Source organism: Eumetopias jubatus, unplaced genomic scaffold (assembly GCF_037043125.1).
Source record: "Eumetopias jubatus isolate StellerSeaLion01/CBP00866 unplaced genomic scaffold, mEumJub1_p1.0 scaffold_17, whole genome shotgun sequence".
Taxonomy (NCBI): Eukaryota; Metazoa; Chordata; class Mammalia; order Carnivora; family Otariidae; genus Eumetopias; species Eumetopias jubatus.
The window spans coordinates 38,564,833-38,582,252 of record NW_028274823.1 but is presented as its reverse complement, the minus strand read 5'-3'; the positions used below and the strand labels follow the sequence as shown (position 1 = coordinate 38,582,252).

General features: G+C 60.1%; 1 protein-coding gene across 1 annotated transcript in view; it reads right to left on the bottom strand.

Moving 5' to 3' along the window:
• RET (ret proto-oncogene) overlaps positions 1-11,443 on the bottom strand; it is a 57,452-nt gene extending 46,009 nt beyond the window's left edge. The window contains exon 1 of the mRNA XM_088020065.1: positions 11,371-11,443. Coding sequence (XP_087876191.1) covers positions 11,371-11,443 — 73 coding nt within the window. The remainder of the gene's footprint in view (positions 1-11,370) is intronic.
• Between the last annotated feature and the right edge of the window lie 5,977 nt (positions 11,444-17,420).

Below are 17,420 nucleotides of genomic sequence, written 5' to 3'. Positions count from 1 at the left end.
GGGAGGAGGAGGAGACATGGGGAGGAGGAGGAAGACACAGAGAGGAGGAGGAAGACACGGGGAGGAGGAGGAAGACACGGAGAGTAGGAGGACACGGGGAGGAGGAGGAGACATGGGGAGGAGGAGGAAGACACAGAGAGGAGGAGGAAGACACGGGGAGGAGGAGGAAGACACGGGGAGGAGGAGGACACGGGGAGGAGGAGGAGACACGGGGAGGAGGAGGAAGACACAGAGAGGAGGAGGAAGACACGGGGAGGAGGAGGACACGGGGAGGAGGAGGAGACACGGGGAGGAGGAGGAAGACACGGGGAGGAGGAGGAAGACACAGAGAGGAGGAGGAAGACACGGGGAGGAGGAGGAAGACACGGAGAGGAGGAGGAAGACACGGGGAGGAGGAGGAAGACACAGAGAGGAGGAGGAAGACACGGGGAGGAGGAGGAAGACACGGGGAGGAGGAGGAAGACACGGGGAGGAGGAGGAAGACACGGGGAGGAGGAGGAAGACACGGGGAGGAGGAAGACACGGAGAGGAGGAGGAAGACACGGAGAGGAGGAGGAAGACACGGGGAGGAGGAGGAAGACACAGAGAGGAGGAGGAAGACACGGGGAGGAGGAGGAAGACACGGAGAGGAGGAGGAAGACACGGGGAGGAGGAGGAAGACACAGAGAGGAGGAGGAAGACACGGGGAGGAGGAGGAAGACATGGAGAGTAGGAGGACACGGGGAGGAGGAGGAGACACGGGGAGGAGGAGGAAGACACAGAGAGGAGGAGGAAGACACGGGGAGGAGGAGGAAGACACGGGGAGGAGGAGGACACGGGGAGGAGGAGGAGACACGGGGAGGAGGAGGAAGACACAGAGAGGAGGAGGAAGACACGGGGAGGAGGAGGAAGACACGGGGAGGAGGAGGACACAGGGAGGAGGAGGAGTCACGGGGAGGAGGAGGAAGACACGGGGAGGACGAGGAAGACACGGGGAGGAGGAGGAGGAAGACACGGGGAGGAGGAGGAAGACACGGGGAGGAGGAGGAGACACGGGGAGGAGAAGGAAGACACGGGGAGGAGGAGGAAGACACGGGGAGGAGGAGGAGGAGACACGAGGAGGAGGAGGAAGACACGGGGAGGAGGAGGAAGACACGGGGAGGAGGAGGAGGAGACACAGGGAGGAGGAGGAAGACACGGGGAGGAGGAGGAGGAGACACGAGGAGGAGGAGGAAGACACGGGGAGGAGGAGGAGGAGACACGAGGAGGAGGAGGAAGACACGGGGAGGAGGAGGAAGACACGGGGAGGAGGAGGAGGAGACACGGGGAGGAGGAGGAAGACACGGGGAGGAGGAGGAGGAGACACGAGGAGGAGGAGGAAGACACGGGGAGGAGGAGGAGGAGACACGAGGAGGAGGAGGAAGACACGGGGAGGAGGAGGAAGACACGGGGAGGAGGAGGAAGACACAGGGAGGAGGAGGACACGGGGAAGAGGAGGACACGGGGAGGAGGAGGACACGGGGAGGAGGAGGACACGGGGAGGAGGAGGAGACACGGGGAGGAGGAGGAAGACACGGGGAGGAGGAGGACACGGGGAGGAGGAGGACACGGGGAGGAGGAGGACACGGGGAGGAGGAGGAGACACGGGGAGGAGGAGGAAGACACGGGGAGGAGGAGGACACGGGGAGGAGGAGGAGACACGGGGAGGAGGAGGAAGACACAGAGAGGAGGAGGAAGACACGGGGAGGAGGAGGAAGACACGGGAGGAGGAGGACACAGGGAGGAGGAGGAGACACGGGGAGGAGGAGGAAGACACAGGGAGGAGGAGGAAGACACGGGGAGGAGGAGGACACGGGGAGGAGGAAGACAGGGGGAGGAGGAGGAGACACGGGGAGGAGGAGGAAGACACGGGGAGGAGGAGGAAGACACGGGGAGGAGGAGGAAGACACGGGAGGAGGAGGAAGACACGGAGAGGAGGAGGAAGACACGGGGAGGAGGAGGAAGACACGGGGAGGAGGAAGAAGACACGGGGAGGAGGAGGACACGGGGAGGAGGAGGAGACATGGGGAGGAGGAGGAAGACACAGAGAGGAGGAGGAAGACACGGGGAGGAGGAGGAAGACACGGGGAGGAGGAGGACACAGGGAGGAGGAGGAGACACGGGGAGGAGGAGGAAGACACGGGGAGGACGAGGAAGACACGGGGAGGAGGAGGAAGACACAGAGAGGAGGAGGACACGGGGAGGAGGAGGAGACACGGGGAGGAGGAAGACATGGGGAGGAGGAGGAAGACACGGGGAGGAGGAGGAGGAAGACACGGGGAGGAGGAGGAAGACACGGGGAGGAGGAGGAATACACGGGGAGGAGGAGGAAGACACAGAGAGGAGGAGGAAGACACGGGGAGGAGGAGGACACGGGGAGGAGGAGGAGGACACGGGGAGGAGGAGGAGACACGGGGAGGAGGAGGAGACACGGGGAGGAGGAGGAGACACGGGGAGGAGGAGGAGACACGGGGAGGCGGAGGAAGAAACGGGGAGGAGGAGGAAGACACGGGGAGGAGGAGGAAGACACAGGGAGGAGGAGGAGGACACGGGGAGGAGGAGGAAGACACAGAGAGGAGGAGGAAGACACGGGGAGGAGGAGGAGACATGGGGAGGAGGAGGAAGACACGGGGAGGAGGAGGAAGACACAGAGAGGAGGAGGAAGACACGGGGAGGAGGAGGAAGACACGGGGAGGAGGAGGACACAGGGAGGAGGAGGAGACACGGGGAGGAGGAGGAAGACACGGGGAGGACGAGGAAGACACGGGGAGGAGGAGGAAGACACAGAGAGGAGGCGGACACGGGGAGGAGGAGGACACGGGGAGGAGGAGGAGACACGGGGAGGAGGAGGAAGACACGGGGAGGAGGAGGACACGGGGAGGAGGAGGACACGGGGAGGAGGAGGAGACACGGGGAGGAGGAGGAAGACACGGGGAGGAGGAGGACACGGGGAGGAGGAGGAGACACGGGGAGGGGGAGGAAGACACAGAGAGGAGGAGGAAGACACAGGGAGGAGGAGGACACGGGGAGGAGGAGGACACGGGGAGGAGGAGGAGACACGGGGAGGAGGAGGAAGACACGGGGAGGAGGAGGACACGGGGAGGAGGAGGACACGGGGAGGAGGAGGAGACACGGGGAGGAGGAGGAAGACACGGGGAGGAGGAGGACACGGGGAGGAGGAGGAGACACGGGGAGGGGGAGGAAGACACAGAGAGGAGGAGGAAGACACGGGGAGGAGGAGGAAGACACGGGGAGGAGGAGGAAGACACAGAGAGGAGGAGGAAGACACAGGGAGGAGGAGGACACGGGGAGGAGGAGGACACGGGGAGGAGGAGGACACGGGGAGGAGGAGGAGACACGGGGAGGAGGAGGAAGACACGGGGAGGAGGAGGACACGGGGAGGAGGAGGACACGGGGAGGAGGAGGAGACACGGGGAGGAGGAGGAAGACACGGGGAGGAGGAGGACACGGGGAGGAGGAGGAGACACGGGGAGGAGGAGGAAGACACAGAGAGGAGGAGGAAGACACGGGGAGGAGGAGGACACGGGGAGGAGGAGGAGACACGGGGAGGAGGAGGAAGACACGGGGAGGAGGAGGACACGGGGAGGAGGAGGAGACACGGGGAGGAGGAGGAAGACACAGAGAGGAGGAGGAAGACACGGGGAGGAGGAGGAAGACACAGAGAGGAGGAGGAAGACACGGGAGGAGGAGGACACAGGGAGGAGGAGGAAGACACGGGGAGGAGGAGGACACGGGGAGGAGGAGGACACGGGGAGGAGGAGGAGACATGGGGAGGAGGAGGAAGACACGGGGAGGAGGAGGAAGACACGGAGGAGGAGGAAGACACGGAGAGGCGGAGGAAGACACGGGGAGGAGGAGGAAGACACGGGGAGGAGGAGGAAGACACAGAGAGGAGGAGGAAGACACGGGGAGGAGGAGGAAGACACGGAGAGGAGGAGGAAGACACGGGGAGGAGGAGGAAGACACAGAGAGGAGGAGGAAGACACGGGGAGGAGGAGGAAGACACGGAGAGTAGGAGGACACGGGGAGGAGGAGGAGACATGGGGAGGAGGAGGAAGACACAGAGAGGAGGAGGAAGACACGGGGAGGAGGAGGAAGACACGGGGAGGAGGAGGACACGGGGAGGAGGAGGAGACACGGGGAGGAGGAGGAAGACACAGAGAGGAGGAGGAAGACACGGGGAGGAGGAGGACACGGGGAGGAGGAGGAGACACGGGGAGGAGGAGGAAGACACGGGGAGGAGGAGGAAGACACAGAGAGGAGGAGGAAGACACGGGGAGGAGGAGGAAGACACGGAGTGGAGGAGGAAGACACAGGGAGGAGGAGGAAGACACAGAGAGGAGGAGGAAGACACGGGGAGGAGGAGGAAGACACGGAGAGGAGGAGGAAGACACGGGGAGGAGGAGGAAGACACAGAGAGGAGGAGGAAGACACGGAGGAGGAGGAAGACACGGAGAGGAGGAGGAAGACACGGAGAGGAGGAGGAAGACACGGGGAGGAGGAGGAAGACACAGAGAGGAGGAGGAAGACACGGGGAGGAGGAGGAAGACACGGAGAGTAGGAGGACACGGGGAGGAGGAGGAGACACGGGGAGGAGGAGGAAGACACAGAGAGGAGGAGGAAGACACGGGGAGGAGGAGGAAGACACGGGGAGGAGGAGGACACGGGGAGGAGGAGGAGACACGGGGAGGAGGAGGAAGACACAGAGAGGAGGAGGAAGACACGGGGAGGAGGAGGAGGACACGGGGAGGAGGAGGACACAGGGAGGAGGAGGAGTCACGGGGAGGAGGAGGAAGACACGGGGAGGATGAGGAAGACACGGGGAGGAGGAGGAGGAAGACACGGGGAGGAGGAGGAAGACACGGGGAGGAGGAGGAGACACGGGGAGGAGAAGGAAGACACGAGGAGGAGGAGGAAGACACGGGGAGGAGGAGGAGGAGACACGGGGAGGAGGAGGAAGACACGGGGAGGAGGAGGAGGAGACACGAGGAGGAGGAGGAAGACACGGGGAGGAGGAGGAGGAGACACGAGGAGGAGGAGGAAGACACGGGGAGGAGGAGGAAGACACGGGGAGGAGGAGGAGGAGACACGGGGAGGAGGAGGAAGACACGGGGAGGAGGAGGAGGAGACACGAGGAGGAGGAGGAAGACACGGGGAGGAGGAGGAGGAGACACGAGGAGGAGGAGGAAGACACGGGGAGGAGGAGGAAGACACGGGGAGGAGGAGGAAGACACGGGGAGGAGGAGGAAGACACGGGGAGGAGGAGGAGACACGGGGAGGAGGAGGAGACACAGAGAGGAGGAGGAAGACACGGGGAGGAGGAGGAGGAGACACGGGGAGGAGGAGGAGGACACGGGGAGGAGGTGGAGGACACGGGGAGGAGGAGGAGGACACGGGGAGGAGGAGGAGACACGGGGAGGAGGAGGAAGACACAGGAAGGGGAGGACACGGGGAGAAAGAAGAGGACACGGGGACCTGAGCCGAGTGCTGCCAAGGTCAGGAGCCTCTGCACTATGGTCACACCAGCACGCGTCTCCCCTCCGTCCACAGGAAGAGGGAGGGATTCCATAGTCGAAATGGAGCCACTTCCACAGGACGGAAGGAAGCACTGCTTGGGAGGGTAGGGGAGTGCCTCTCCGACTCTGCCGTTTTTCTTGGGTGCCTGGCTGGGTGCTTTCTTCTCTCGGTCTGCCCCGGAGCTCTGCGAAGGAGGGCCCTGTCCTGGTTAAGGAGACACAGTCGCACCCATGCCCCCTGAAGCCCAGCCCCCCACCCCACCTCAGCACAGGTGCTGGGTGCCCAGGCAGAGGCTGCACCCCCAAACAGACCTTCCCCTGCCACACAAGAGCACCCACACTGCCCCCATCTTGGGGCTGGCTGTGCCAGGGCCATGCCTGGGGACTGTCTCCCAACCCGTAAGACTCCCAAACATCTGCTAAAGCCACGGTCTGACGTAAGAAATCAGTCACGAACCCAGAAGAGCTCCTGTTTCAAGCACAGTGCCACACCTCACTCCCATCGCTGGGCCAGGCTGGGGCCCTGAGCAGGTGAGTCACTGGTGGGTGAGCGGGCTCAGGGCTACCTTCCCTTCCCAGCACCCCTCCTCAGCCCCATCCCTGGTCCCCACCACCACTGGCCTGGAGAAGGCACTTGTGGAAAGCCAGAGGCCCGGGGGTGGGGAGTCACTAAGTCTTCTCCACAGGCTGTAGTCCACAGGCTATGCGGGGCTCAGTTTCCTCACCTGTGAAATGGGAAACCAAGGCCATGTCCCTCAGGGTTTCGGGAGGTTACAGGAAGCTAGTAGACATGCAGTGAGCAGAGGACCGGCAGGCTGTGAGCTCCCTGGGGTGGGTGCTGCTGACATCAGCCTTATCCAGTTAAGACCAGAGGACAGAGGAAGCCTCTCTCAGGTCACAGAGAAGGGGAAGGCCTCAGGGGAGGTGGCAGCTTCCGGGCCCTCCATTCCCCTTGGCACCCTGGGCTCCATTTTAACAGATACCATAATTTTTAATTAGTTTTCTCTTCCCCTGGCTAAAAGGCCATTAGCTCCCCATTAGGTGGATGCATCCCATTTTCTTCACACCACCAAGGAAACAGTGATTTACTTAGCTATCCCTAAAGCAATTCTGCAGAATAAAGGCAATTTAGCAACGGGCTCAATAAACTTCCCCATTTGTTCAGTTTGTAGGCTCCACCCTTAGGAGCCCCCCAGCTAGCCCATCCCCTGTGGCCTTGTGTTAGGCTAGGTTCTGTTGGGTCCCAGGGCAGGCAGTGTGGGACACAAGCAGCCCCCAGGGGTCAGAGGGGCTTAGTAGGGATGCAGGCTAGGGTGGAGGAGAAAGAGGGCCGGGCCCAGGTGAGCTGGTGAAGCACGACTTGTCTTCCACCAGTCCCTGGCCAAAGAGAGGAAGGGGCCAAAAGAAAGTAAGAAGTAGGTGGCGCAGCTTTCCCAGCAGGGGCTGCCCGGACATCTGCTGGTCCAGGCATAAGTGGCCTGCCCAGACCACACTGCAGAGGGTGGGTCTGGCATCCTGGGAGGGTACCTGCCAAGTCATGGTCAATCTTCCCTTCTTTGGTGCCAGGGAATGAAAGTCCCAGAGGTCTGCAGGGAAAGAGGGCAGGTCCTTCCTTGAAGCCACAGGTGCTGAGCAAAATGGGAGCCAAGAAACCAGGCCAGGAAGACAAGAGTTGGGAGGCCTGCTGAGGAACTGCAGGAGTCAGGGAAATGGTGCTGGGTGAGGTGTCAGCCTGGGAGAGCCCCAGAGCTGGGACTCAAATTGCCCATCCATGCCACAAGGGTGGCTGTATCTGTGTTGAGCAGCAAAATGCCAAAAACTCTTCTAAGAATAAGTCTTGGATGGAAGGTCCCCAGCTCTGGTTCTAGGATCCCTGGGGCTGATGGGCTGTGTCCTTGAGTGTATGAGGGGGTGAAGGGCAGGAGTCCGTATGTATATACATGGGGGCCCAATATGTGTGAGTGGCAGGGAAAGGGGCTGGGTTCCCTGGGTGAGGGTGGAGTATGAGGGGGGGGGTCAAGCCTCACTCATTGTGGGAGTGTGTGTATGTCCACAGGTGTCATGATTACAAATCCTTGCACAAGGGCAGGAGTGTGTCTTGTGATGACGAGCTATGAGTATGAGTGAGTGTGTGTGTGTGTGTGGGGGGGAGAGATCCTGTGTGTGTGTGTATGTGTGAGAGAGAGAGGGGGGAACCCTATGTGTGCATGTGTGCGAGAGAGAGAGAAAGAGACGTGTGTGTGTGTGTGAGAGAGAGAGAGAGAGAAGGAGAGAGAGAGACAGGGAGATCGGTGTGTGAGAGAGAGAGGGAGAGAGACCCTGTGTGTGAGTGTGTGAGAGAGAGAGGGGGGAACCCTATGTGTGCATGTGTGTGTGAGAGAGAGAAAGAGACGTGTGTGTGTGTGTGAGAGAGAGAGAGAGAGAAGGAGAGAGAGAGACAGGGAGATCGGTGTGTGAGAGAGAGAGGGAGAGAGACCCTGTGTGTGAGTGTGTGAGAGAGAGGGGGGGAACCCTATGTGTGCATGTGTGTGTGAGAGAGAGAGAGAGAGAGAGAGAGGGAGGGAGACCTTGTGTGCGTGTGTGTGAGAGAGAGAGAGAGAGAGAGACCCTGTGTGTGTGAGAGAGAGAGAGAGAAGGAGAGAGAGAGACAGGGAGATCGGTGTGTGAGAGAGAGAGGGAGAGAGACCCTGTGTGTGTGTGTGTGTGAGAGAGAGAGAGAGGGAGACCTTGTGTGCGTGTGTGTGTGAGAGAGAGAGAGAGACCCTGTGTGTGTGTGTGTGAGAGAGAGAGAGAGAGACCCTGTGTGTGTGTGTGAGAGAGAGAGAGAGAGAGAGAGAGGGAGACCTTGTGTGCGTGTGTGTGTGTGTGAGAGAGAGAGACCCTGTGTGTGTGTGTGAGAGAGAGAGAGAGAGAGAGAGGGAGACCTTGTGTGCGTGTGTGTGTGAGAGAGAGAGAGAGACCCTGTGTGTGTGTGTGTGAGAGAGAGAGAGAGAGACCCTGTGTGTGTGTGTGAGAGAGAGAGAGAGAGAGAGAGAGGGAGACCTTGTGTGCGTGTGTGTGTGTGTGAGAGAGAGAGACCCTGTGTGTGTGTGTGAGAGAGAGAGAGAGAGAGAGAGGGAGACCTTGTGTGTGTGTGTGTGTGAGAGAGAGAGAGAGAGACCCTGTGTGTGTGTGTGTGAGAGAGAGAGAGAGAGAGAGAGAGGGAGACCTTGTGTGCGTGTGTGTGTGAGAGAGAGAGAGAGAGACCCTGTGTGTGTGTGTGAGAGAGAGAGAGAGAGACCCTGTGTGTGTGTGTGAGAGAGAGAGAGAGAGAGAGAGAGAGGGAGACCTTGTGTGCGTGTGTGTGTGTGTGAGAGAGAGAGACCCTGTGTGTGTGTGTGAGAGAGAGAGAGAGAGAGAGAGGGAGACCTTGTGTGCGTGTGTGTGTGTGAGAGGGAGAGAGACCCTGTGTGTGTGTGTGCGCGTGTGTGTGTGTGCACATGCATGCGGGCGCCCACACATGGATACCATGATGTGGGAGAGGAGTCTGTGTCGGTACCTTTTCTCTGAAGGTGTATGTGGTCACACACTATGACAGTGTGCACACATGGAGGGGGAACAAGCTGCAGGCGTGTTTGTCCCATGGCCTTGCTCTGGGCATCCCAGTCCCCACCTTCTTGGCTGGCTCTGAAGCAGCGGGGCTCCTTCCTCTGCGCTCTGGCCTAGGCCCCTGCCTCTTCATCTGGGTCACCTCCCTACTCCCCTCCTGTCAGCCGCCCCCCCCCCTGCCCCCGCACACAAGAGAGCCTCCTGCCTTGGGGAATTGTCTGGCCAACCAGCGGAAGGTCTCATAGTCTAGAGACCCAGCGCTTCCCTGGGGCAATAGGCCTGGCCACTGGAGAGCTGCATCCACAAGAGGGCGCGCGGGGGCCGAGCTGCTCTCAGCCTGGGTGGGTCCTGGAGCCGCGGCAGGGCTCACTAGCGGCGGTCTGGTTCAGCTCAATGAGAACCGGGCTCCGCAGCTCCACGGCTGCTGCTTCGAGGGAAGGTGACCATATGCCTCTCCAAGGGCCCCAGCTGTGTCCTCCTGGGTGCTGCAGGGCCATTTCTCCACCCTCAGCACCCGCCCAACGGGGTTTCTTGGTCATTCCGAGGGGAGGGTGGGCGGGGTGGGACGCTTGCTTTCCCTGATTGGAGAGCCTGTCTTTGGCCACCAAATTCTGTGGGCCAGGGGTATGGAAAAGCCACCTGCATTCATGCCAAGTGCCACAGGCTGACCCTTGCACCCTGGGCCCCGAAGTCTAGCCCTTAATGCCTCGCAGGCAGCCCAGCTCAGCTAATGGCTGTGGAAGAGCATGGGGAAATAGCCCTGCAGGCTGCAGAGGCTGCCCAGGCTGCCCAGCACTAGCTTCCGGCTCACACCTGACTACACACCCACAACTACAAAGTTACAACTCAGGGTTACAAGAGATCTTCAAAACATTCAGTTTGTGTTTACTTGTGCCCTGACTGCAGCCTCCTAGGGGTCTTCTCTCATGCAGCCCAGTGACCCCAGAGTTTTAATATGGGAAACAGACTCCCTCCCCCTCATCCCTCCTCAGGGCAAGGGAAGGGCTTCTCTCTGCCCTCCCCATGATGGGCTGGGAACCCATTCTGGCTTCAGTATCTTCCAGAGAAACCCAGGATCCGGTCACACAAACGAAGCCTTGGGGCCGGTCTGTGAACCCAGTCTGCAAGACCAGGGACCAGAGGCAGGGTAACACTGCCTCTGTTCCCAAAGGCCACAGGGAGAGAAAGCCCTTTGTAAGCAGCGGGGTAGGGCAGCCTTTCCTGACCCTGTCCGAGACAAACTTGGTGCATACATAAGCACTGAAGGAGGAGATCAAGTCAGGGCTGGTTCGAGGGAAACTAAAATGCGTGGCCAACGGGGTCAAAGATTCTATGGCGTTAGGCTTCATTCTGTCTGAGTTTGGGGTGGGGGCGGTGACCAGCCTTTGCAAGGCCACATCCAATCCTCCCAGCACCGACGCTGGCCAAGGGCATCACACAGCCCTGCCCCACTCTAAGATGGTCATACGCGCTTGGTAAAGGTTGGCCCAGAGCTGTCTCCTGGTCGCAAAGGCCACTCCCTCGGGTAGCCCTGCCTGGCCGCGGCGTGCGACTCTAAAGCTGCCTGTTATAACTCTGGCCATGGCGGCCCCTCAGCCGGCTGCACTGGGCCAGTCTGAGCGGGCCCTCGAGGGCAGTCTCCCAGAACCCACGGGCTTTTGGTGTATTAAAGACTAGGGCGGCAAAAACGCACGAGGGAAAAGCAACCTTTTTTAAAACAGCGGATCCCCTCCGCATCCCTGGGCGGGCCAGGACATCCGAGCTGGATGCACCGACGTGGAACGAGGAAAGGAAACCAGGACGGAACAATCTGCAGAGATGGAACTGCCCGCGCAAGTCGCGGGCTTTCTGGGGCTACCCCACCCGGTCCCCCCCCCCCCCACCTGCGCCGAAACGGCGACAAGATCCGTCCGGTTCGCTCCAAGACGCGGCTGCCGCGCGAGGCGCGACCAGGCTGTGATGCGCCGCTGCGGCTCAGGCCCTGGGCACCGACCCTGGCCGCCGGGCCCGCGAGCCGTTCCGGCGGGAGACCCGCCCAGCCCGGGCCTCGAGGCGCCGGGTCTGCCGCCCCACCTCGCTCCCGGCTCAGCCCGGGCGGCGGGCAACTGCGCAGCCCGCTGCCCGCCGCCACGAGAAAGGCGTTTCCGAGCGCATCTGCTCCGCCGCTCGGCGCCAGGCGCCAACTTCGCCCCGGCCGCTGCGAGCGCCGGCCCCCGGCAGGACTCACCTTCGCCGAGCAGCGGCAGCAGCAGCAGCAACCGCAGCCCCGCGGCGCCGGCCGTCGCCGTCGCCTTCGCCATGGCCCGTGCGCGCCGGGGCCGCGGCAAGAGGGCTGCTGGCTGGGGCCCGGGGTCTCGGCGGCGGGGTGCGGCGCTCAGCCTGGCCGCCCCATGCCCGCCCGGGGCGCGGCGGACGCGGGGGACACTGGGGGCGCAGAGCGTCGGGGCGCGGACTCCGGCTGTCCTCCGCTGTCGCGCGCCTGGCTCTGGTCGCGGGACTGAGGCGGGGCGGGCGCGGGCTGCGCCGGAGGAGCGGGCGGGGGCGGGGCGGTGAGGGGGGCGGGCCGGGGGCGGGCCGGGCGGGGCCAGGGTGCGGGCGGGGTGCGGGGGGTAAGGGCGGGGCTCGGGGTACCGGCCGGGGGCTCCTGGTGCGGATCCCGCCCCGCGCGGAGAGGAGACGGGTGCTGGCACCGGGATGCCGGCCGGGCCGGGTGCGAGTAGGAGCAAGGTGCGGGACGCGGGGTGCGGGCCTGCCACCCGCAGCCTCAGTTCGCGCACCTCCGCACGCCCAGCCACTCTTCCTCAGCCCGTGCGTCCGCTCCGGGTCCCTGCGCTTAGCCCTTTCCGGCCGCCCAGTGAGGGCAGGGAAACCGCGCAGGGCTGCGGGGTCTGGGCGGACTGGGCAGGGGTGCGCCCCAGCGGACCAGGAGACTAGGCGGGCGCCCCGCCTCCAGGCTCTCGGCGCGGAGCGCATCCTCCGCCATTTCTCAGAGCGGGGAGACGCGGTGGGAGCGCGGCCTCTCCTGGGGCCCGAGGCGGGAGGAGGGGAAGAGCCTGGGCAAGGGAAGGGGAGCCGGAGCGCTTTCTGCGCACTCCTGGAGCGAGCCTGGCGCGTGGCTTACAATGTCCGCGGCCGCGCTGAAAGACAGGGTAACGTCTCCTGGGGCTAGTTTGTGATCCCCCTCTCTTTAGGACTGGTCTAACCAATGGGAGCAGCAAACTGGCTCAGGCCTTCAAGGAGGCCTGGCACTGGCTAATGGGGTGCTTGGAGGGTGAGTGTCCTCCTTTCCCAAAAGGAAGAACTCTTAGGATGTGGACTGACTGGGTAGGAGAGCAACTAGCTGGAACCCAAAATAATGTAATTTTTGCCCAAATAAATGATGCACATAAACATATCCAATCCTATAAAGGGGGAGACTGAGACTCTGGGCCCCTAACATGGGGGGTCCTGGGGTGAGGTTGGAGTTGGATTCTAGGTCTCTGTGGGAAAAGTCCACTGTGCTCTTCCACCCCTAGCTGTCTTTTGACGTCTGGCCCCCACGTAGGTGAAGAGGACTAGAAGCCCATGGAGCCTTGGGTTGGGAGGGTCCAGGGCACGAGGCCCGGGGGTCCCCCTACCTCAGTGCCTCCTCTTCCTGCTGTGCAGAGCCCCGCCCTCTTCAGGGCTGAATAAGAGATGAGCACATCCCTCTGCAGATATGAAATCAAAGTGAAGTCACCCTCGCAGGCAGCAGGGGCTGCCAAGACAGAAGCTGGCTGGGGGTTCTGCCAGCGGAGATGTCCAGAGCAGGCCTGCTGGCGGGAGGCCAGGGCACAGCGCTGCCAGCTCAGGAGAGCCACCCTGCGGCCACCAGACCTAGTGTTGCTTGCCATACACCACCAGGGCCTCCGGCCCTTGGATTTGTGGGGCTGGAGTTTGCCATGGGAGGGCTCCCTTGGGTGCAGACAAGTCCTACTTTGTGGTGCTAATAAGGACCATCAAGGCTGTATACTTGGGCCTCTGCCCAGGGAAGGGACTTGAGTAGGAAGGAAAGGGCTGAGGGGGACTTCACTGCAAATCTCCTGTGGCAGGAGAATGCAGAAGGAAGAAGGGTGGCTTGGCCCATTCTTCCAACCAGCCTCATCCCCGCCTCTCTCAGGGACCACCCTGGCAGGGCTGTGGCTAACACTAGACAGACTGGATGTCTGGGCATGCTCTGTGTGACCATCTCAAGGGCTGAGGCTGTGGTCCTGCTTGGACCCCCTCAGGCCCTTCCACCCTCTCTGCAGTACCACCTTTGAGGGTTTTGAGTGGACACCTGACATGGTAGGGGCATTGCCCTCTTCTTAGAGAAAGGTCTGGGTGGCTTCACACATAGTACCCCTGTACACATATGCATATGCGCACATGTATTCATATGTGTATATGCCTGTGTTCACATAGGGGGACATTCCTACCCTCTCCCACTGCATGCCCGGGGACCTGGCCAGAGTGGCATCCAGGAGAGGGTGGAGGTGAAGATTTGGCCTTGTGAGCCTGAGAACTGCAGGGAGGGGAGCATTGGGTCACGCTCCCTAACATCAGAGCAGCAGGAAGGAGCTTCCTCACTCAGCAGAGAGGAAATAGATGTGGCCTCCCTGAGGTCCCACAAGAGGAGGTCAGAGGCCAAGCTGGGGTAGAAGTCAAAGATGCCAGGCTATGATCCCCAGGAAGTCCTTCTCACTTCTCTGTCCCAGGGCAGCCCCAGGACATTTGCCTGGAAGAGTCTGCAGGAGGTTCTTGCTCCCTGTCCTGGCTTCTTCTAGTCATTTCTATTTCAGCCTCAGTTTCCCCTACTGTAAGCATCCCCCTCTCAGAAGGAAGAGTGAGGATAAAAAGACGAGTACATGTGAGGGTGAAGCTCAGTGCCAGGCACACAGTAAGTGCTCAATAAATCACGGCCATCATCTTGCCCAGGTTTAGGCGTTGGCTCTTAGCATCCTTGCCCCAACAGACCACAGTGTTGAGGGGTGTGGGCTCCCACAGGCACTGAGAGGCTCGCTGGGATCTGGGGAAGGGGTGCATTACAGTGTTGTTCAGTGCTCCCCACCCCTGCCCACAGACCCCTTGGAATATCACCAGGGCACCTTTTATCAATACATAGATCCCTGGCCCCCGCCTTCATAAAAAAGTCCACATAAAAAAAGTGCCCCAAGAGATTCAGACGTGAGATTCTGCTTTGAAGTGAGTCAGACCTGAGTTTGTATTTTGCCACTTACAGTCATGTAACATTGCACAAGTCACTTTACCCCTCTGAGCCTCAGTTTTGTCATGTGTCAAATGAGGGCTGAAATAGTGTCCCTCCCCTCACCTGTGGCTGTGAGGAGTGAATAGTGTTTGCAAGGCCCTGCCCCCAGCACACGATAAAGTGCTCAGTGGGCGGGCAGCTCATATGTTATCCCAGCTGCGTTCTTTGCTTCTGAGCAGGTAAGACCTACCTGGAGGCCCTTGGATCTGGCCCCAAAGCACAGCACAGGGAAGGGAGGGTGGAGGTCAAGCCCAGCAGAGAGACAGATCCCAGCTAGTGCAGGCTTGCCCAAGTGGGGTGCAGCTGCTCCTGGGGTAAGAGGAGGGCAGGATGCTCTGTGACCATGACCCAGGTGACTGTGGGGACTCAGGGAGGTCCAGGGGAGCTTCAAAGGCCAGGTGTTAGGAGTGGAGGCTGAGTGCAGAGACAGGAAACCCTGGCCCTGGGGGGGGGGTGTGTGTGTGCGAGGGGTGCCTTGCAGAGAAGGGGAAACAAAGATAGGAGCACAGTGCCGTCCTGGGGGCACTGGGAGACCAGGCAGTAGTTTCTGGAACTACTGACAGAGGCCTCTCAGGTCTTGCCTGGGGGCCAGATGTGGTCAGAGTGAGCATGGGAGGGGGTCTCAGTTCCTCTTGCAGGCGCATGTTGCAGTGGCTGGAAGCACAGACCGGGCCTGACTGTGTGAGCTATTAGCTAACTGCTCAGTGCCTCAGTCTCCCCTCTGTAAATGGGGGTAATCGTGTACCTACTACTACACTCTGTAACCCCAGTGGGTGTCAAGATGGAGGCAGGTCTGCTATCATTCCATGGTTTGCCCTTCTCTAGGCACAGCTGCAAAAAGAGCCAGTGCCCACCAGCTGGCTCTGAGGGGCCTCACAGCAGGGCTCCCCACTCACCCACCCTGATGTCAAACCTGCTATCTCCACAACATACTTACAACACACCATGATTGGGCTCACAGGATATGGCACAGGGACACTCTTCACCTTACTCTGTGCAGCCGCCCCCCACCCCCCGGCCTTGCCACCCACAGCTGGCATTTGCAGACAGAGCCTCAACCTGGCTGGTGGAGGACCCTCCCTTGGGCTTGACAAGGAGCAGGTGCCTGAAGCCTGAGCCAGGGCTTGGGGGCAGGAGCAACTGGGTCCTGCATATCTGTGTGCACATATATATAGGGACCCCTGTGTACAGATACACCATGTAGCTCACCTCTACCCTGGGGGCCTTACCTGAGCTCTTTGCCCCAACTCATCCTTCCATGGGCCCCCACAACAGCTTTATTTTTCTCCTCTGAATTTCCTCCCCTGACTCCCTTCCCTTCTCTGTTCTCCCCTTCTCCTCTGCCTCTTCCCTACCACAACCTCTCAAAGCAATCTCTTCTCCATTCCTTTCAACCAGCATGGGAACCAGGTTAGCTGCTTCAGTGGGGCCTGAGATTCTTCACCTGTTCCACGAAAAGAGTAATATGGTAACTGCCTTGCAGTGTTGTGAAGCTAAACCCATATGAAGAATTGACAGGATCGGCACAGTTCCTGGCTCAGTAGGAAATGGACGTTTATTTTTGCTGTTCTTCCAGGGCTCCTCCGAAATCCGGGGAGCCGTCTGGGTGGTAGGCCGGGGGAGCTAGCGTGGTGTGAAGGTTGCAGATGGGCTCTGAGTTGTGTCCTCGTCTGTATTCTCGGCATGTTCCCAGAAGCATGCTGCCAGCGTCTTGGGATCTAGGTGGGAGAGCAGAGTTCCATTTCCCCCAGGTATCAAAGGACAAGTGAGTCCCCACGTAGTCAGTATGAGCTGTCATTGTTACCGTTGGTTCCCATCAGATCCAGAAGCTGGGGCTGAGAGGCCAAAGAGGTCAGTGGACATGGTGAAGGTAGCACAAAAAGCAGGTGGTTCCTAACCCTGAACTCTCTGCTTCTCTGTGCCCTGGCTCCCCACTTGCATAAGGAACAGTTCACACCCGCATGGGGATGGCAGTCAAACGGGAGCCTGGTCCACGTGAGCCTGGCCCCTGTCACTCGCCCACCCCCAAGGACAGGCCGCCGTCTCAGTGCAAGGAGAGAGAGCTCTGGAACCCCGGAGTCCTCTTGGCGCAGGCCCACTTATCTGGCTATGTCATTACACATGCGGGAGTGCTGGGTTGATTAATGCCTGCGCCCCACCACAACCGAGTCCCCAGCTCCAGGGCACTGCAGGCTGGATGCGGCTGGAGTCTGATGGGGCCTCAGGCCTGACAAGGCCCGCCTCTTGCATCACGTGGACGCCAAGGAGAAGGGCCATCCTGGCTCACAAGCAAGCCATAGAGATGCTAGGGGGCTTGAATTGGCAAGTCCAGCAAATGTGGCCTGAATGCTTTTTAGAAAACCATCTCCCAAGGCAGTTTCATAATCTGCCTTGTAATGCAGATTTAGACAAGTTTTTACGAATGCACTTTTTAAAATAGGTCTTAATGGATCCTTTGCAGTAGTTACAGTCCATTGTGTAAATGCAAACAGAAGGCTTTTTGAAAACATGTATTATTGATCAGAATGGCAACAGCAATTAGAAGCCAGTGTGTCATATTATTCGATACACACTTCCTATACAGGCTTGCTTGTACTCACTCATAACTTTCTGACAAATTATCCTGTCACTAGGAAGCCTTTTCTTTTCCCTTTTGCTTCTGAGAGCGAAGGAGGACTTCCCCATCAGTTACTAGCTGGAAGTGAATGAAAAATTAAGCTTATCTTTACTATAGCAAAACTTATTCACGACTTCTCCTTTGGTTTCAAGACTAAAATAGAAAAAACTTCAGGTAAGATGGATGATGCCTCTATGATCCAGATGGAAAACAAAAATGGAAAACAAAACAAAACAAAACTGGTGACAAGGTAGCAGTGTGCTACAGGAGGGCAGAATCACAAAGCAGGGGAGGTCAGAGCCGCAGGGCCCAGCAGGGAAGCCTGCTCTGTGGGAAGGATGCTGAAGCAGAGGGGAGAAGCAACCCAGCAAGACAATGAGGGTCCACAGGGAGA